Genomic DNA, 21029 nt, shown 5'->3' on the forward strand with positions numbered 1-21029 from the left:
GTTTCAAGGAATGTAAAAATAGCTGTCCCAGAAACTCTAAACCAAAGGAACCCCCCAGGGAAATGAAGAAAAACAATAATATCAACAGTGGCCTGTGTTCTCTTGAGCCCAAGACTGACCCAAGTCCTATTTCCTGAGTTTTTCTTTTATTAAAATCTGCTCTCTTAGGCCCAATCTCTGTTATTTTACAAAGCAGTTGCTGCTCCAAGAATTGGGCTGAATTTCTTTATCAAATGTTATTTGGTGGGTATGGTACACAGTAGGTGCTATAGAGAAAATGTGATTACTACCCAGTTAAATATTTTTAGTGACTACAAAATAATTAAAGCTGTAGAGAATTCAAACTTCAGTGAGACTCTTATTTAAATCTTAGAAATATAGTATCAATTCTAGGGAGAGATATTTGTTTTTTTTTTTTTTCTCTTCCTAAAATTAGTATAGAAACGGAATAGCACTCATAGCAGTTAACTGAGTCGAGTAGTTGCTGGTAAACTGGGTCTCTTGAAGAAAAAAAAGGCTCCAACTTTTAGTGTTTGCCAGTTTCTATGATGTAAATATTTCCATCAAACTACCAATGTGTTGTCACTAAACATTGAATTGGAAAGAGATGTATATACTACTCGTCTCTCCCAACTCAGTAGGAAGTGGATCCAGCATACTACTTACACTTGGTCATACCTAAGCACTCTCAGTAAATTCAAGAGGGATAGACCAATAAGTCATCGCTAGCATAGTAATATAAATCATGTACAAGGTGCTATGCCACATGAGAACAGTGAAATACTTACCCAAAACTTAAAATGATCACTTATACTAATAGCTTAATATTTTACTATGAAAATACTAATGCAATGTCTTTTTCTTTTAATGCAGACTATGTGAAGGAAGTTAAGTCATTAATGTGGGTGTATGTACTAGTAGGAAATATGATACGTGGAATTGGTGAAACCCCCATCATGCCTTTGGGTATTTCCTACATAGAAGATTTTGCTAAATCTGAAAATTCTCCTTTATATATTGGTGAGTTTGAAAATCTGCTTTAGCTTTTTTTCAGGATAGTTAAGTTCATTTAGAATGGATATTAGTTATTTATTTGGACTGAGTAATTTCCAGATGATAAGCAGAGCACCTTGGCACAATCGGTCATCAATAAAAGTTTGTTGAACTGAGTAATTACACACAACACCAGATAAGCCACTTTGCTAAATCTGCTTTTTTGCTGTTGAAAATCTAGTACCCTCCATTTACTTGGCACCACTCCATACCCAATCTAAGAGATTTACAAATGCCTTCTTTAACATGTCCCTTGTATTTAAAACTTTTCTCACTATTTTTATTATGTCTATTTTTGTTTAGGTCTTCATGACTTTATTTGTAGATTATTATATCTTCTTTATTGGTCACTTTATTTCTAGTATTTTATTTTATTATTTTCTCATAAACATTCTTGTAGTACGATTTTCTCAAATATGTTTTATTTATGTCTTCTCTACTAAGTTAATGTAACAGATCGGCTCTTTACTAAATCTGATCTCTCCAATTATTATTCATTGCTCTGTACTCAATCTATCTAGTTAGTTTTTCATATAGTTTTATTTCATTACCATCTCTCCATATTAGTCAGGCTTTTTCATTATTTTCACAAATGTCTGTCTTCATTCTTCTGGTTATGCTTCTTGAAAATTTCTTTTCTAAAATCCGTCAGTGTTACTTCCCACAATAACCAACTGAAAATATACTATCTTATGTTGTCTTCCAATCTCCTAAATATTCTTAATTTATTATGGATCACTTGCTTATATTCTTTAGTTGTTCCATCCGTTGTTTATAAAAATTATAATTTTGAGTACAGGGACATTTTGTAATTGATATAGACATATTTTTTAAAAATCAGAAAAGTCAAAAAAGAATGAAAGAAGATAGAAACAGAACTGCACTTAATCAAGATAGATGAAAATATTTAGGTATCATTAGCCCCAATAACTTTTGGCACTATTTGATGACTCACTGATTTTATAATAATCTTTTTCAATGTTTTTCTATTCAGTCCTTTCAGATTCCTTCACAAACTTACATTGAAACAATACAAATGCTTGCCTGCAATAAAGTAGAAAACACCTTGTTATAATATGTATTTCTTTATAACAAGTGATAAGTTGTCTAATGTATAGAAATAACTGTGATGATCTCTGTATTTAGTAAGATGAATGAAACATGGTCCAGGTCCATATAAGGTTTAGTATGTAAATAATTTTTGGAGACCACAGAGACAACAAGCAAAAACATTTTGAAGTAAAAAGGAAGACAGTTAAGGAGCTCATGTCTGGATTTTCAGTGAGCAGGGAGGGCACATTATAGATTCTGAATTGTGGACAAGTTATGAGATAACTGATGATGATATTCCAGATGTGTAAGCAGTTATGAGGACAGAAGGGAGTGATCGAAATGGAAAATAAGAATATGAAGAAGAAGAAAGGGGATTACAATAAAAGTAAAAAGAAGTATCAATAATAGTAAGAAGAAAGCCAGGAAAAGTTTCAAGTTGAAGATTTGGGACTAATCACAGGAAATTTATCAAAACATGATATAGCTTTAGAATTCCTCTAAAAATATGGCTATAGAAAGCCTCAAAAGTATCTTGTTCTGTATTATACCTTTATTAATAACATGATCCCAGACTATGCTGCTCCAGTAAAACTTTACCTGTGATCCAGTGAAAGAGAATTTGGAGGCTTAGAGAAAGAGGCTTTTAATTATGAGTCTCCTTCTTCAAGGTTTACAGAAACAAAAGGAACAAACTTGTTACTTATATGTACCTTAAACTTAATTTTCTTACAAATTGAACATCAAAGGCAAAAATAATTCTGTCTTCAGACTCTTCATGGAATTAGGACTCTTTATACAAATATATAACTATACTGTAACTTCATATTTTTCTTTATTTTTAGGTTTTGTAGAAACAGGAGCTATCATTGGTCCTTTGTTTGGACTTCTATTAGCATCATTCTGTGCAAATGTTTATGTTGACATTGGATCTGTAAACACAGGTAATTCATTAAAATCTAGTTATACAATGTCTAGAGTACGTAAAGCAATTTCAGGTATGCGATCACCGTTAATTGGTGCCTTACTTGACTTTCAATTAGATAAATTAACTATACTTTCCAGGAGTGCAAACTAAAGTGTTTTTTGTTTGTTTGTTTGTTTGTTTGTTTTTTTAATATTTCAAACAACTGAGCCAGAGTACAGGATAAAATACTGATATTCTGGCTTAAAATTCAGTGCTCTTTCTACTTCAACGTGACCATATTTCTTGTTTTCAAAAGGTTTAAGCACATTGGCTTTAATTTCTTTTAATAAAGTAATCATTCGTGTATAACTAAATAGACCTTGTACTTATTTAATAAATACCAATTTATAAATTCCTTCCATGATAGGACAGATCACCAAAGTAATTTATTGCTTGATGATATTATATACTATACATTGTCAGACAAGTTTTATAACTGTCTGACTTGTATACAACTGCTATACTTGGATATAACCTGAGAATAGTAATTTAAAATTTTTTCTATAGTTTGTGCAGGAAATAATGTTTAAAGCTAGTAAAAAAATGTGTATATTTTTTTCCAGATGATCTGACCATAACTCCCACTGATACTCGTTGGGTTGGTGCATGGTGGTTTGGCCTTTTGATTTGTGCAGGAGTGAATGTGCTCACTGCCATTCCTTTTTTCTTTTTGCCCAAAACACTTACAAAGGAAGGCCAAAAGGATAATGCTGACATTAAAAATGATAAAGAAGAGAAACAAATAGAAGAGGTCAAGAAGAAAAATGATGGAATCACTAAAGGCAAATAAAAATTTTTTAAATACTATATATTTACTTTTTGTTTTATATAGATATGTATGTATTTTAGTCTTACACTATAATATGCTAGGATGCATTAAGACAATTTGTCATTACTAGTCAGTAGTCAATAATGTCTAATTAGTCTGATTCTTCCTATGCTATTACTTGGTAATAAACAATATAATTTGGAAGCTGAATTATCTCAGATCAGAACAAAAGAAAGAAAAATATGCAGTAATCCAAATAAGTGTATATTTCTGAAACCAAAAATATTAGCTTAGCTGTGAGCTTCCTGGAAGTTAAAGCAGAAAGAGAAAACATGATGGATCATATAATTTCCTATATTTGATAGAGGGAAGGATAATAGTTTTTAAAGAGAAAATCTCCCCCAAGTAACAAATTCTTAAAATAGAAAAAGATTGTTATTTGTTGTATGATATAGGTAATATTGAACTACATAGCTATTTTCTAGCAAATATAGGAGCATATTTCATGTCACTTTTTTTTGTTGTTGTATATTTGTTAATAAAAGCTCAAAGTATAATGTATAGAAGGTGCTTCTGGCGGAAACTAAGCTAAGATAGTCTAAGCACTTAGTATTGAAGAATGCTGATTTTTTAACTTGGCCACATAGAATCACCTGGGAAATTTTAAAAATTATCGATGCCTGGAAATTCTGTAGTATTCTTAAGAGATCTGATTTTATTAATATGAGTATTTAATTAGTATGGTCTAGTCTTTAAAATTCTTAGAGTGTTCATTTAGAAGATAAGAAGTTCCCTTATCTGTAAAATAGAGATAGTAATAATTATAAAGTTGTTATGTCAGGGTAAAAAGTTTCCAGGCACATATTACTATTATTACTTCCACTAGCATTAGTATTACTGTTGTTGATATTGCTATTTTTAGTAACACCCATAAATTACGATACCAGTTTGCACAGAATTTTTATTAACAATTACAAATTCACTTAAACTACAATAAACATAATTTAATACTTCTCAAATTATTAGGAGACAATTTAGAATCTCGAAAATTTAGTCTGACATATAGAAAAGAATTTGAAGTACTGAAACTCATCTATTAGGAAAGGGATGTCAACAAAATGGGTAACTTAAAAAGCTCCAGAGAGCTCTGAACATAACTCTTACACCTGCCAAGTAGTTTATTCATAAATATGAATTCTACCACTCATTTTTTTTTTGCCTGAAGTTATGCTTCCTCCTCTTCCAATTTGCTTTCTTTATTGATACTTTGCTCTAGAATTGATTTTAGGCAGTTTATTAAACAAAACAGGATAGTATACAATAAGCAAGGAACTCAAGACAGAGAACATGAAGACAAGAATAGTGAAGAAACTGTAAGTGAGACTTTGACACAAAATGGTGGCAGTTTGCCAGAGGCTGGCCACAAATTTGGCTCTGTATTGTCAGTCCACACAAACAGGGAAAAGTTTGAGGTAAATAATTTACATGGTCCTCAGTATGTACCTAATGAATCAAGATCTCAGGGATTGGGACATGGGGGTTTGTGTTCTGAAAGAGACCCAGGTAGTTTTAAGTACATTTTGTTGTGAACCATTGGCAGAACCACCAAAACAATTGTTCTAAACAAGCAGAAAAATACTTGGCACTTGAGACAATCTTTATTCCTTTAATTCCCATGAATTCCTTTATTTTAAATGTTCAGGAGTGATAATATCAATATTTTATTATGAACTTCTTTATCAAATTGATTTTCTTCCAGACTTTAGAGGACAGGACAAGCATCTTTTATTCTAGATGATCTCAGAAGAAGTGAGAATATTAATATAAGGAAGAAGAGAAGGAAAAAAGGAAATGGTGTGAACACAGGCAATATTTTGGTCACATTACGGTTTTTCCTTAAGGCATAGTAGTAACTTAGTAAAGGCAAAACTATTGTGTCCTGATCCTTACCCAGTAAGCTCTGTCATTGACTCGCAGAATCTACCAAAAACAATGATATAACTTTAGCTTTCGAGGGGTAAAAAGAATTAAGAACATGTAATTATAAAACAGAAAAAACATAATTTAGAGGGGAAGTTTCGGAAAAAGCCTGTCATAAAATGCAAAATCCAATTAATTTGACACTTGTCATTCTTTCATTTCAGATTTTTTACCGTTTATGAAAAGTCTTTTTTCTAACCCAGTTTACATGCTTTTCATACTAGTAAGTGTGATACAGTTTAATGCATTTGTTAATATGATATTCTTCATGCCTAAATATCTGGAACAGCAATACGGAAAATCAACTTCGGACGCAGTCTTTCTAATAGGTATGTTTGTTCTCTGCATTAGTAGCCCACGTCCCCCCGCCCCCCAGCCCCTCAAAAATGGTGAACAGTGTGATGATGGGTCTAGGGAACTCCGAAATGGAAATCTATTAGAATATTTCTGTCTCTGGTACATTTCCCTCTTCCGTTTTTCAGTGAAATCAACGAAGGGTAGGAAGAGAAGAAAGTCAGGAAATCTCGGCTTCTCTTTTCTGTTCTCTCTCCAGTAAGAACGCAAATTCAAAGTATTTGTGGAAATCTTGGGGAATGAACAAATTAGATACAATTTTCAAATAGGCAATCCATTAATATAAAAATGAAGACAGAGTTAATTCATTAGGAGTCAGTGTTTTACTCTCAGATTTTACTATTGGATGAATGAATCCCACTTTCCTTCTTATTTCGTTCCCTTGTCCCCCTGGTGGTTTGAGGTGTCACTGCAGCCCATACATTCTGATTTTTCCTGTGGCCACACGACCCCACCTTTAGTTTGCTTCTCAAGGGATATTTTTAGTTTTCAGTGAACTTCCTGGACTACCTGCATCCACATGACCTCGAGTGTTTGCTAAAAGTTCAGATACCTGATGCCCACCTCTGACATGCTAAATCAGACTCTCTGCTGTGGGACTAGAATGGATTTTTCACAGGTTCTCCCAAAAGATTGTGATTCAGTGAGCAAACCCTGGCATTTAAGAATGCAACCTAGGGCTGTTTCTTCCTTTTTCTTCTTTTCTTGTTTTTGGAGGAAAGAGTAGGGTAGAGAGAGTGTTTGTCAATAGCAGCAGTAAGCAGCAAGATATGAAATGTAAATATACTTGACTATCAGGCTCAGCAGTGATCTAATGTACCTTGAACTGAGTCAAATTCTTAACAACCCTAGTGGTAATAAACAGTAGCATAGTCATATAAATCATATACGTATGTGTGTGTATATATATATGTATATATATATATTCTTTGCGGTGATATGTGTGTGTGTGTGTGTGTGTGTGTGTACACACACACACACACACACACATATATATCACCCCAAAGAGCGGAAACCAATAAATTACTGGCGAAAAGATATATCAGTCATGATCTCTGCCTACATTATATTTACAACCTACTGCAATAAATTAAATGAATGGTAAGAGCAATCTTAAAAATGTACTTTGACATTGAAGAGAGATTTAAAAATCTCTCTTAATACATGTGTGTAATATATGACCAAGTAAGAATAAAACTCTATCATCCTTCTTTACTGTGAATTAGACCAAAATGTTTCCTTATGCCAAACATGTTAGATAAAGGTGATATTATATTTGTTCCTTTGCTAAGTCACATTGTAAATATCATTTTTTCTTGCATTTATAGGTGTTTATAACTTACCTCCCATATGCATTGGATATATAGTTGGTGGTTTAATTATGAAGAAGTTCAAGATTACTGTCAAACAAGCTGCCCACATAGGATTTTGGTTATCTTTAAGTGAATTTCTTATCTATTTTTTGTGTTTTCTCATGATCTGTGATAATTCTTCAGTGGCTGGCCTAACAACCTCTTATGAAGGGTATGTTTTTTACTAATGAATATAATCACTTTGTACAGTTAATAACATATTTTCTCCAGTGATTACCTGTGACTAGACCATTTGCTGATTGGAGTTAATGGCGGAAATCCATAGTCTTTCATCTTTCCTCCACTTGTCAATTATAACCCAATCCATTCAGGCTCTAGGATTATTAAAGAAGCTGGGAACATATCACAGAGTAGCGAGTTTATGATTGTGTGTGTGTGTGTTTTGATATCCTAGTAGATATTAAAGTGGATATCGAAAAAAACTACCTATAGTTTTAGGTTGCATTAGGATATGTCATCTATGTGTTTTATACTTCCATAAATGAGTAAAATCAAGAGTTGACTATATAGTCTCAATTGCCTTTATATGTTTCCACGATGAGCTTAAATTTACCGTAACTGAATACTAATACATAATACATTAATTCATATCTTTCATTTGTATAGTTATGTCTCCATTATTGAATAGTTTTAGATTTGTATTTTGAGACTTATCTGGGTTTATAGGAAGGTTGAGTGGTGCTAGAGACTGTGCTCCCGGGTTGAGCGAGGTCACAGTCCACATTCTCTCATTGAGTGAGCCTGTAGGCTATGCTCCTTGATTGGGCAGGGTCACAGGCTAGGTTCCCTGACTGAGCAAGGCTGCAGGCTGTGTTCAGCAATTGGATAGGGCTATAGGCTGGGCGCTGATGCAGGGCAGTGTTATTGGCTTAACAGTATCACAGTACTGTATGCTAGGCTCTGCAGCTGCTCAGGGTAAGTGTTCAAGCTCTTGGTTATGTGGAACCAGAGACTTAACAGTAGAGCAGGGCTGCTATATTGACTCTCTGCCTTAGTGGGGTGATGGATGAGCTCTATGGCTAAGTTCGTTGGCTAATCTTCCTGCATGGGTGGTCTCAAGATGGCAACATAAGTTGTTCCTAATACATTTTTGTACTAGAAGAATGTATTTGTTTACTCATGTAGTTTTGTTCTGAAGCTAAATATATTATCTATGGTATATATTATAGATTATAGAGTTTGATCTTCAAGTGAGCACTTGAGATTCTTTTCATAAAATATGATCTCTTGTTACTTTCCATCATATGGATCAACCACAGGGATTAGGTCTTTATTTTTGAGTTCTAATACCACCTGAAAAAACACCTCTCATATGGTAGGCATTCAATTAATGTTTGTTTATTGGCTGTCTGTTTCTCTAAATAAATCATTGGTAAAGTGGCTGTGTGGTCACTGAAACAGGTGTCTTTTATGCTAGATCTGTAGTACCCAGGCTACACACTGATGGTTGAAAGATTTCTGTTTTTATTTTGGGGAGGAAAGAATATTGTGAACTGAGATGAAAAAAGAAAGAGAAGGTGTTCTAAGACTTTCAACATCCATGGCATTATTTTAAATCATTACAGAACAGCGCAAGATTTATATGCTGGAAATGCCATCCTCACTGACTGCAACATGGATTGCAACTGTCCAACTAAAATATGGGACCCGGTGTGTGGAAGCAATGGTTTGTCATATATGTCAGCTTGCCTTGCTGGTTGTGAGACATTCGTTGGAACAGGAATAAACATGGTACAACAACTTACTGGCTTTTTTTTTTTTTTTTAAACAGAACTTCTCTTTTATGCACTGCGTTGGCACTTTTCAACTATGAGCTGGGTGTACATTTGACAAAAGTAAAATGAACCATCTTCCTTAAAACCAAATTAAAATTTTTGTGTGGAAAAAATTAATTACTTTCATATGCTCACTTGATTTACTTTTTTCCCCTAGATTTTATTTTAAACATTCACAGTGTCTGAGCACTGATCTTTAATTCATAGCAGTTGACATTATCACTCAGATAATTTGTTTTAAAAGTACTCTGGACTGAAATCTTTTTATCAAAGTAAAATTTGCTAATTGTTTTACTGGAAGATTTTTTGGTCTGTTCATTTGTATCTTTCTGTCTTTTACATTCTGGTAGCTTTGTAAAAAGAATGTACAATGGAATTAGGCAAGTTTTCTTGCCTAAAAAAGGTTACAATACTTAAAATATTGGCTGGTTATCAAAGTAAAATATAAACTTCAATTTATATTAAAATTTGGAGACATAAAAATTCAAAAAGGGTTGATTTTACTGTTTTTGCAATAAACTGTATTTTTGAAATAAAGCTTTTTTAAGTACCTAAATATTTCAACTGAGCATTCAGAAACAAATTTTCTTTGTCGTTGTGGCAAAACAGTATATATTTTTAAAAAGCATGATTTCAGATAGCTGAGCTCTTGCAAATTTGCTCCATATATTTAGAAAGAGATATTGTTTATCTGAAACCATCCTTCTATGGTTTGTTTTATGGTATGATACCGAAACTATAAAAGAGATGAGCATAAGGGAATAAACAGTCCCTATCTTTATTCAATTCGGTATGTAAAAATATTTGAGATTTATGTTCAAATATTTCTTTCTTAAATAGGATAAACGGTTATTTTTTGGCAGGTGTTCCAAAATTGTAGCTGTATTCAAACATCAGGAAATTCATCTGCAGTTCTTGGGCTGTGTGGCAAAGGACAGGACTGTTCCATGATGCTCCAGTACTTTTTAATCTTGTCAGTGATCAGCAGTTTCATTTATTCTTTATCTGCCATACCCGGATATATGGTTCTCCTGAGGTACACAAATTGTTTTCTTTATTTAGATTCCTTCCTGCTAATTTATTAAGGTGACTTTTTTAGAAAGCCACTTGGCGCCCTCAGTACCTAAGAATTCTGTGCTCTAACACACCACTTATTAAGAATGTCACATTAAACATTGCTGAATTTTATGAAATTTTAGAGTTAGTAATATAAATATTTCCATTTGTATCTTTCCTTCCTTATTTCTTAGAGTTAAATTAGTAAAACTTTCATCGTTTCACACAAAAAAAGACACAGTTCTATCTTAGGGTAAACCATATGAAATGGTCATTTTGTAGGTAAAGAGCGATTGCCTAGCAGTCATATCTTATAGTCCAGCCTGTAAGACAACAGAGAGTAAAGCTGTCAGAAGTCTCAGTTTCACCGGCAATCATCTATCTATAGGGGATTAGGCAGATCACTGGACCTTTCTGAGCTCCATTTATCTTTAAGAAAAAATGGGCATAATAATAAATGCTTCTCTCTAATCAGGCTATTTTGAGACATACATGTTGAAGGGTTTAGTAAAACTAAGAAATTGCAAAGGGAATTCAAACTTTGGCATATCGTATGTGTGTTCCTTTAATTACAGTATTCTTCATACCTAGTAAATAATTCTAAACATGTCTAGTAAACAAAGTTTACATTTCTTTCTTTTTAAAAATCTTTAATTGGAACTCAGAAGCACTGTTAAATTAATCATAATTCTTGATCCCATAGCATGTTATTATTATAGATTGGAACAAGGTTTCTCTCTTATTTATTTCCTCTTATTTTTATTTTTGTCCTCCCATTTCCCACTTCCTCTCATTATAGGCATCCACAAACCAAAATTAGCTTATTAGTTATTAGTGCATTATATAGCTTTACTATATATGGGAACTTTCTATAGGTATTCTTTTATTATTGTTATTTCATTTTTATGTTCAGAGAACATAAAGATTTGAGGTTTTAAGGGAAACTATCAGGGCTTTCTTTGAGCCTAGTGCATAGTTAATTTTTGTGTGTTTCATGTGTTTCTGGAAAGAATGTCTACCTTCTGCATTTTGTTTATACAGTTCTGATGTCTCTTGGATTGAAGTAAATCATTGTGTTATCTAAATTTTGGAAATCTATAATTGTTTTTTTGTCTACTTAATCTATCAGTTTTTCAGAGATGTTTGTTAAAATCTAAAAATTTTTAATGTCTTTCTGCCTACAGTTATGTCATTTTTTAATTTATATATTTGGAGGCTATGTTATATTATGCAGATGTGCCTTTGATCACTATACTTCTAAATTATATACCAGCATATAATTTTCTTTTTGATCTTTTCTACATTTTTTTTGAGAGAATTTTATTTTATTTCTTTTAAAACTGCTGTTCTGGGTTTCTTTTGGCTCATCGTTGCCCATTATATCTTTTTCCTTCCCTTTATTTTTAATCTTCAATCTTCCATTTATTTGTTAGATCTAATTTTGTAATCTGAGATTGGTGATTTTAACCTATTTAGTTATTTTAATAATTGTGATAGGGCTTTTTTTGCCATTTTATTTCATATATTTTATCTGACTTTCTCTTAGCTGCTGCTGCTGCTGCTGCCTCTCCTCCTCCTCCTCCTCCTCCTCCTCCTCCTCCTCCTCCTCCTCCTCCTCCTCCTCCTCCTCTTCCTCCTCCTTCTTTTTGCTTTCCATTGTAGGCATCGGATTTGCTGCTTCTGCTTTGAAAACTATATCTTTCAAATGGTTAAACCGATTATTGAAATTCTTAACTATGGTTCTGTTTTTCTGATGAATTTCAAAACTTTCCGGTATTAATATCTACTCCTTAAAAAGACAAGTACTTAATTATGCTCTCAGCTCTTTTCATGTCTCTACTTTATTCCTTCATCTTTTTCCAAGATTATATTGTAGAGTTTAACACCTGGATTTTTATGTATATGCTTATGATTTTCTCTATTTTTGTGGAGTCCCCATGAATTTCCTATCATGATGGTAGAGGGTTGCGACATCTATGTTACTCAGCCAGTTTTAAAGAACTATTTAAGTTTTTGTCAGTAGTTTTTCCATAATTTGCATTTTAATTTTTATTTCTGATTCCTGGATTCTAGAAATTGTTATTATCAATACCAATTATTACAGTATTTGTAGAACAGTTTAAATTGCTTACAATTTCTTAACTATTAAGATTTATGTTTCTGTGAGATTACAAAGTGGGATATTAGAGATAGAAAAAAGAAAGTCTTTGGTAAAATTTTAATGCTCTGTTTTTGTGTTAAATGGAAGCCATGGGACCAAGAGAGTCATGCTAGGTCTCCTGGATTTTCTTACTTCCTTCAGAGTAAAATCACTGATGTTTTCTAAATAACTTATGTGTTAAGTATATAATGCCAAGTTAACTGTGTCTCAATCTGAGTTTGTAGAGTTATTAGAATCTAGTAAAATATTTGTACCAGGAAAATATCAATGAGATGATGTTTTGCTAAAAATGTATTGCATCTATTTATAAATAAAGCTGCTTTTATTTTCTCAGCTTTGAGTTAATCAGGGAAACTCAAAATGAATTCTTTGAGTAGCAGTGCCAATACTGAAGTGAGTGGGACACAAATTATAGCCTTCATTTCTACTTATAGGCATTTCAGGCAACAGTGGAAAGGTGGGAAGATTTTTAGAGAGAATAGAGAAATCTATGTGACTCTTGAAATTTTACTAAATCACTTAAAATATGTTTGCTTTGGATGTTTACATCACTTTTCTTTGAAAATTTTTATTCTTGCTGTATTTCTTTCTTAGATTTACTTATGTAAACTCTTGGCATTTCTGTATTTTGTTAATATAAATAATTTAAATACAGCTAAAGTTGCATTGTTCTTATTTCAGGCTGAAATTTGAACTATTAGAATCAAGAACTACTACTTTAATAAAAGGATAGATATTGATTGATATGAAATATATTTTCTTTAATAACTTTCCAATGGAAATGAATGAGCAAAAAGTGTTGGGTAATTGCCAATCACCAGAAGTGAGATTCCTGAATGATTACAAATTTGATAATTAGGTCTTGAATAACCAAGGCCTGAGTATACAAGAAAATTTTGTATTGCTCAGTAGTACTAGTACACAAACAGTTTTTTAAAGAAACTATGGTAGTTTTTATTTATATTTATTTATTTATTTTAAAAAATTGCTTCATTTAAAGAATTTTTGTACTTTTTAAAAATTTCATTCATGTCTCCACACCTCTCCCTTTTGACGACCGTCAGCTTGTTATCTAGATCTATGGCTCTCTGATTTGATTTATTTGCATTATTTTTTAGAATCCACATATAACTGTAAACATACAGTATTTGTCTTTTTCTGTCTGACTTATTTCACTTAGCATAATATTTTCTAGGGCCATCCATGTTGTCATAAATGGCAAGATTTCATTGTTTTTTTTTTTTATTGATGAGTAATAGTCCATCGTTGTGGTAGTTTTTCAATCTCTGTTTTAGTTTTATTCATGAATTTATTTATTTTTTAGGTGTATCAAGCCCGAAGAGAAGTCTCTTGGTGTAGGATTACATGCATTTTCTACAAGAGGATTTGGTAAAAATAGTTATTCTTCCTAACATTATACTAGATCATTATTAAATACTAAGTAAATTAAATTATTCTCTCAAAGTAATGGTCTAGTAAATACCCCATCTACTTGCAAACAGCACTTTGTAAATAGTAGGAGAATGAAGTACAAGAAGAAATAGAGAACTTCCTTTTTTACTTGAAAATGTCCTATCCGACCTTAATTCTAGTTTTTATCTGTTAGATTTGAAAAGCAAATGAAGAGGAAATACTATGTTAAAATAAAATGTACACGTGATTGGCCCAAAATATTGCAGAAAAAAGTATAAAGAATCATTAATTTAATGTTTTCTTCTATTAATAATTTTTATGTTGCATTCGCTCATCAGATTACTTATCCTTTATAATATGGAAATTTTACAGTAAAAGTAATTTTTAATTTCTAAAAATAAAAGTTAAAGCATTAGATTTATATTTTATTTAACTTTTTCTACAAATAGAGAAAATTGAAATGTTTTCAAACAAAACGATGCATCTTAATTCTCCTTTTTGATGGATTTTTCTTACTTTTATTATAGCTGGAATTCCTGCACCTATATATTTTGGCGCTTTAATGGACTCCACATGTTTACACTGGGCAACTTTGAAATCCGGTGAGTCAGGGGCATGCAGGATATATGATTCCACCAACTTCAGGTAAAGACTTTTTTTTAATAATTGTTTTCTTAGTATAAACTGCACATAAAATGGCATCATCAATGTCTAACGTTTTCTTTGTCAAGTGACTAACATACTTTTTGCTTTGTTTCCAGAATTGTTTATGATACTATATCTCCATTTTTAATTTATACACTAGATAATCCATATTTATTTATATACTAGAATTTTATTTCCTCAATTTTTTTAAAGTACTTGACAAATATAAGCATGGATGATTTTCTTAACCCACCTTTTCAAAGTGTTGTTTGTTAAATTGACTGCAGTCAGTACGTTATTAAAGTAATGACTATACATCAGCTACCTCTCTAAATTATGTTAGTCTCTAAAGTATCCCCATTTCTCCTACATCATTTTAGAATCTTACTAGCCTCAATTCCTTCTTCCTTTCACCATCCATCTCTGATCTCTAAAATTATACCTGTTCTTCCTCATTAAATTTTGCTGACACAATATTCTTCATATCTCTTTAGGGTTTATTTTTTGTTAATATAAATCTAATCTTGAATAAAACACATATGATAGTATTAATGTTTTTGAACAAAACTTTTCCATTTTTCTCTTTCTATTTCATGTTCTTTTTCATTCAGAGACCTGAATTTGGTTTAAATTTGTATGAACATCTCATGATGCAGCAGTAAGAAAGTTCTTTTATTTACCTAAAAACAATTTCGCATTGTTTAAAACATTCTAAGGTCTTATCTCGATCAGTAAAAAGGCTGTGAAGAACTTTGAAGAAAGCACTCAGCATGAGATTCATGTTTTCATCAGTTTCCCTTTTGCCTAAAGTTACCCAGGAGTAATCACTTAAATTTATTCCCATCTAATAGAAACAGAAAAATATTAAGAAAAATTCAATGGAATAAGAAATAGGAAAATAAAAGCACACACAATAAGTTGAAAAAATAAGCCTAAATATACCAGGTTTCACAATAAATGTGAACCAATTGGACTTGCTTTTTAAGAGATAATGACTTTTATACTGGACTTTTCAAAATTCTAGCTATATGTTATTTACAAGAGACAGTCTGAAAAATATAATGCAAAGAAAGGTTGAAGACAAAGATCAGAAAAAATATACCTGCTAGATTTTAAATCAAGCTTCCATTGTTATATTAATGACTATGAAACAAAATAGAATTCAAAGTGAAAAGGAATAATGGAGTTAAAGAGGATATATATAACAGTTATAAACCCATATAATTAAATATTAACATAACCTCAAATATACAAAACAAAGATTCACAAAACTACAAGAAAAAAAATACAGAGTTGAAAATTTTAACACACTTCTCCAACAAGTGAATATGAAATACAGACAAAAAATTAGTGAGGGTACATATTTGCACTACCAAATTATATAAGGATTATCTCATAGATGTATAGCAATTGTTTAGCCCAACCATCAAAATATATATTCCTCTCAAACCTATGATAAACATTTATAACAATTGACCAGGTCCTATGCTGCAAAGAAAGTTTTTTTTAAAAATTCCAGGTGATGATACCTGTTTTCTTTCTCTAATGCAGTGGAATTAGAAATCTATGATAAAATGTTGCCAAACTTCACATGTTTGGAATTACTCATGGGTTAAAGAATAAATTATAATAAAATAGTTAAATAACTGCAACTCTATGTCAATGAAAACACGGAATAGGAAAACTTACAAGATGAAGTTAAACCAGTACTCAAAGGGATATTTTGAAATTTAAATATATATGTGTTCTTTAAAAAGAGTGACTACTAATAAACTCAAATTTAGAAAAAGACAACAAAGTAATTTAAAGTAAAGTAAAACAACCTGATAAATGATTTAATAAATTATATACTGATTTATTTCCTATCTCAAATAAGAACAATAAATACAATATATTTTTAAAATTCCAAAGGGACAAATCTAAGTTCAAAGATAATTATAAACATCATCCTGGACATCCTGTTTTTCTGAATCAAAAATTGATCAGTAACATAAAGAGAGAAAACAGATCTGAATTCAAAGGCTGAATGCAAAGGCTCTAAGCCTAGAAAACAGGCGGTGGTTTCTGGGAGATGAGCTTCCAAATGAAAAACAAAGTATTTCCAAGGACCCAAGAAACTGAATATAGATTCAATGCTTTAATCCAAGTGGTGGGGTAGAACACTCTTGGATTGGGTTGAGTAGTATCCTTCAAAATTTTATGTCCACCTATAACCTCAGAATATTTTATTTGGAAATAGAATCTTTGCAAATGGACTAATTTAATTAATTTAAAATGAGGTCATACTGGATTAGAGTGGGCCCTAAATCTATTCGCTACTGTTCTTATAAAAAGAAAGGAAACATAATGACACAGACACAGGGAAAACCATCACGTGGTGACAGAGGTAAAGATTGCAGTGATGCATCTACAGACCAAGAAATTGTAAGAATTGCTGCCAGCTAGTACCAGCTAGGAAGAGTGGAGGAAGGATTCTTTCCTGGAGCCTTCGGAGGAACCATGGTCCTGACAACATCTTGATTTCAGATTTCTAGCCTCCAGAATTGTGAGAGAATAAATTTCTGTTGTTTTAAACCATTGAGTTTGTGGTGCTTTGTTTCAGCAGCCCTGGGAAACTAATGCAAACCTCATTGTAAGAGATTAAATGTATAGCATTGAGATAATAAAGGAAGTCTAAATATGTAATAAATTTCAAGTGATTAAAATGAGAATTAGTGAACTGGAAGAGAGTACATAAGCATTTATCTAAAATGCAAAATAATGATCTGAACGGATAAAATAAAAATGAACTACTTAAGTAATATTAAAGACCAATTAACAATTAAAGCATATATTTCAGATAATTTTTAGAAAAGAGAATGAAGGAAACGGCGAAAACAAATTAAAAAATTGAAGGCTTAGAATTTTCTCTAATTTAAGAGAGACAAGAATTTTCAGATGAAAAATGTATTTCGGGATGTGGTTCCATAGTGTAGCGGTTAGCACATCTGTTTTACATCCAGAAGGTCGTGGGTTCCGGCCCCATGGAGCCACGGTCCATGGTCTATGGCCATGCCACCCTGAATGAGCCTGATGTCTGATCTCAGAAGGCAAGTAGGGTCGGGCCTGGTTAGTACTTGGATGGGAGGCCACCTAGGAAGCCCAGGTGCTGTAGAAATAAATAATAATAATAATAATAATAATAATAATAATAATAAAGAAAAGTGCATTTCAAATGTCTTGTAGAATAAATGTAAACAGATCTATCGGAGTAAGATTGAAAACCCTCAAGGTAAAAAAAAAAGCAAAAAACAAAACTTTAAAATTACTCAGAGAAACATGCATGTAGCTTACAAAAAAAATAATTAGACCAATAGCAGGTAAATCATCAGCAATAGATCTTAATATCTTTATGATCTTTATTGCTTTGGGTTCAGGTCGAAACAAAATCATAAACCAGAAAACAAGAAATGGGCCAATGTGGCTGCACATAAAATTTAAAATTTTCTTTACAACAGAAGATACCGTAGACAATGAAGAATGTTAGAACACAAATTGGGAGCATAAAGAACTCTCATACACTGCTGGCAAGGAATAAAAGCCATGGAGAACTTTTGGGCTATATTTAGTTAGTTGCATAACCTAATATCCTTAGACAAACTCATTTTAGAGAAACTTGCTCACATACACAAGGAAACCTGTAAAAGGAGGTTTATTGCAGTATCAGTATTAGAAAAAATTTGAACAATAAGTGTCCCATAGAAAACTAAATTAATAAATTGTTGTGTATTCACACATTGGAATATGGTGCATTAGTTAAAAATAAACAGAGCAGAACTAGATGTATAAACAGTTTAAAACGGACTAAAATAGAAAATTTTAGAGTAAAACATTTAGTATTATGTCATTTATTTACAATGTAAAAATATATAAAGTAATTTTAAATATTAAGAATGTTTACATACACATTTTGTAAAACTATAAAAATAAACTAAGAACAAACTGCATAAAATTTAACATAGTGTTACATCTGGGATGGGTTAGAAGATAATCAAATAATAGGGGTACACAGAGGACTTAAATGTATTAGTATTTTCTTCTAAATTGGTCTAAAAAAATAGCAATATTTAATTATTTAAAAAACCTGGTTGGTGAGTACATCTTTAATTTTTTTATTTCCCTGTATTCTTAAACTGTTTCATAATAGAAAATTTTAGGAATAGAAAGTTGAAAATAAAAAGCAGAAATTAATAGGCTACATACCAAAAAACCAAAAAGCTATATTTTTGAAAATATTAAAATATAATAATAATGACAATTATCTGAAAAGGCAAATAGAGAGGAGATACAAATAAACACTATTAAGATTGAAAAAGGGCATATAAATACAGTTACTTAGGGATTTTAGACATAATAATTTGGAAATATATTACACAAGAACTTTCTAAACAAATAAGTATTACCAAATTTTACTATAAACATATAAAAACATGAATATTTTTATAGCTATTGAAACTGAATTGGTCAAAATTCCCGCTTTCTAAAGCACCAAGTCCAGATGCTTCTAAGGCAAGTTTTACAAATCTTCAGTGAACTGATGATTCCTGCATCATACAGTTTACTCCAAGAAATGGAAAAAGAAGAAAAATTTTCCTCTTTTTACAAAGCTAGCGCAATCTTTATATCTACATTAGACAAGTTCAGTACAAAGAAAAAAGTATAGGCTGATTTTACTAATAAATATACATGCAAAAATCCTAAATTAAAAGAAATTAACAAATTGAATCTAATAATGTGGAAAAATTAGCTGAGAGTTTGTTTTCGGCATGCAAAGATAATTCAATTTCAGAAAAAGCTATTAATGTAATATACTCTCAACATAATAACAGAGGAAAAAAATTGGATCTTCTGCTAACTATGTGCAAAAAAATAATCTAGTGATGTTTCACACATCAATAATTAAGACTGAGCAAACATACAAGAGAAGGGAGGAACTTCCTTAATTTAATTAAGGTCATCTTAAAAATAGCAAGAATAAGTATCATTAATGATTATTCTTTGGAATTATTCTTATTAAATACTGGAATAAAACTGCAATCACTGTCAATATCAAATTTAAGTTGGAAGTTCTATTCATTGTAAAAAAATAAAATACAAAGGAGAGTAAAAGAACAGAAAAGAAGAAAATAAATATGGATTTTCTAGGTGAAAAATTCTAAAAAATCCCATTTTAACAAACAATAAGAGAGTTTGGCATAGTTGCTTATGTATGACCAACATGCAAAACAATTAGCTGTTGTTTTTATGGGAATAAAATATTAATAAAGATATGCAAAACTAGTCTATATTCACCACACTATGTGAGATTTAATATGTTTTAATTTTTTTTTAATAGATACATCTACCTTGGACTGCCAATAGCACTAAGAGGATTAAGCTTTATTCCAGCTATTTTTATCCTAATTATTTTGAGGAAATATCGTCTACCTGGTGAAAATGCCTCTTCAGGAACTGTAGAGGCAAAAGTTATAAGGAAGGAAAATGACTGCCAAGAAATGGACCAAATTTCCAAAGTTTTGAATAATGATGAATTGAAAACTAAACTGTAATGTTCTATTATATCGTGCTTCCCAGAGTTGTAGAACACACTACAACTTAATTGTTTTAAAATCAATAGAGGTACTGCAGGTAACTTTTTCTTGTATTTAAGAATCTCAAAAAAAAAAAAAAAATATATATATATATATGTTTTTCACTTAAGATAAAAAAAATCTTCACTGATGGTATTTCTGAGAAATTAATGGCGTTAGAAGTTTTCTTCAGAGGGACATTTATAACAGCCCTCAAAACAGGATGTCAAAGCCAACTTTATTTTTATGTTAAAACAGTAATTTCTCTTATATATACCATAAGAGTATATTTCCCACTTCTTTTCCAAATGATTCTAAAAATTTCCTCCTGTGAAATTTTTATTTAATTTCTATTTAATTCCATTGAATTTCTGCTTTGATATTGATGTTATACAGAGACAAATTTTCATCTTACTTATGTAAATATTTAAGTATTATATTCAAATTTATTATTTCCAAGTAAAAGTAGCCTATGTCTTCTTATTTAATTTAGAAATTGTTCTTTAACTTTTCCTATTCATTTCAGACATGACTCTTTGAAAATAGATTACTCATTATTATGCCATCGCTTGCTTCCAATTCATTCCCTGCTTTATTACTCATGTTATATATTTCCTCGTTTTATTCAGAATACTGACAAACTTAATCGGGTTATTAAAAATCATGTAACAAAGATTTTTGGAATTTTTTTTCAGCAATTCAAACCTGGTGACAAAACTCTCTCTTAAAAACAAGAGTCTGAGCCAAAGGATAAAAGGGTGATATTAGAACAACATTAGTACTTAAAGGCTACTTGTAGTGAAGATTTTGTCAAAAGAACACTT

The 21029-nt window shown here is 31.3% G+C and overlaps 1 protein-coding gene and 1 pseudogene across 7 annotated transcripts in view; both read left to right on the plus strand.

Annotated features, from left to right (window-relative positions):
* The window catches only part of SLCO1A2 (solute carrier organic anion transporter family member 1A2), a 70582-nt gene that overhangs the window by 46631 nt on the left and 2922 nt on the right, over nucleotides 1-21029 (plus strand). For 6 of the 7 annotated variants that reach the window (XM_036237410.1, XM_016140467.2, XM_036237411.1 and 3 more), the window contains 10 exons: nucleotides 874-1020; nucleotides 2949-3047; nucleotides 3634-3852; nucleotides 5984-6148; nucleotides 7502-7697; nucleotides 9112-9277; nucleotides 10185-10357; nucleotides 13863-13927; nucleotides 14479-14596; nucleotides 19971-20263. In XM_036237410.1, coding sequence (XP_036093303.1) covers nucleotides 874-1020; nucleotides 2949-3047; nucleotides 3634-3852; nucleotides 5984-6148; nucleotides 7502-7697; nucleotides 9112-9277; nucleotides 10185-10357; nucleotides 13863-13927; nucleotides 14479-14596; nucleotides 19971-20184 — 1562 coding nt within the window. In that variant the 3' untranslated portion in view covers nucleotides 20185-20263. The remainder of the gene's footprint in view (nucleotides 1-873; nucleotides 1021-2948; nucleotides 3048-3633; nucleotides 3853-5983; nucleotides 6149-7501; nucleotides 7698-9111; nucleotides 9278-10184; nucleotides 10358-13862; nucleotides 13928-14478; nucleotides 14597-19970; nucleotides 20264-21029) is intronic. The other variant, XM_016140472.2, reaches the window with a different exon arrangement.
* On the plus strand, nucleotides 17638-17753 carry LOC118614138 (annotated as a pseudogene).

The sequence above is a fragment of the Rousettus aegyptiacus genome, unplaced genomic scaffold (assembly GCF_014176215.1).
Source record: "Rousettus aegyptiacus isolate mRouAeg1 unplaced genomic scaffold, mRouAeg1.p scaffold_m13_p_2, whole genome shotgun sequence".
Taxonomy (NCBI): Eukaryota; Metazoa; Chordata; class Mammalia; order Chiroptera; family Pteropodidae; genus Rousettus; species Rousettus aegyptiacus.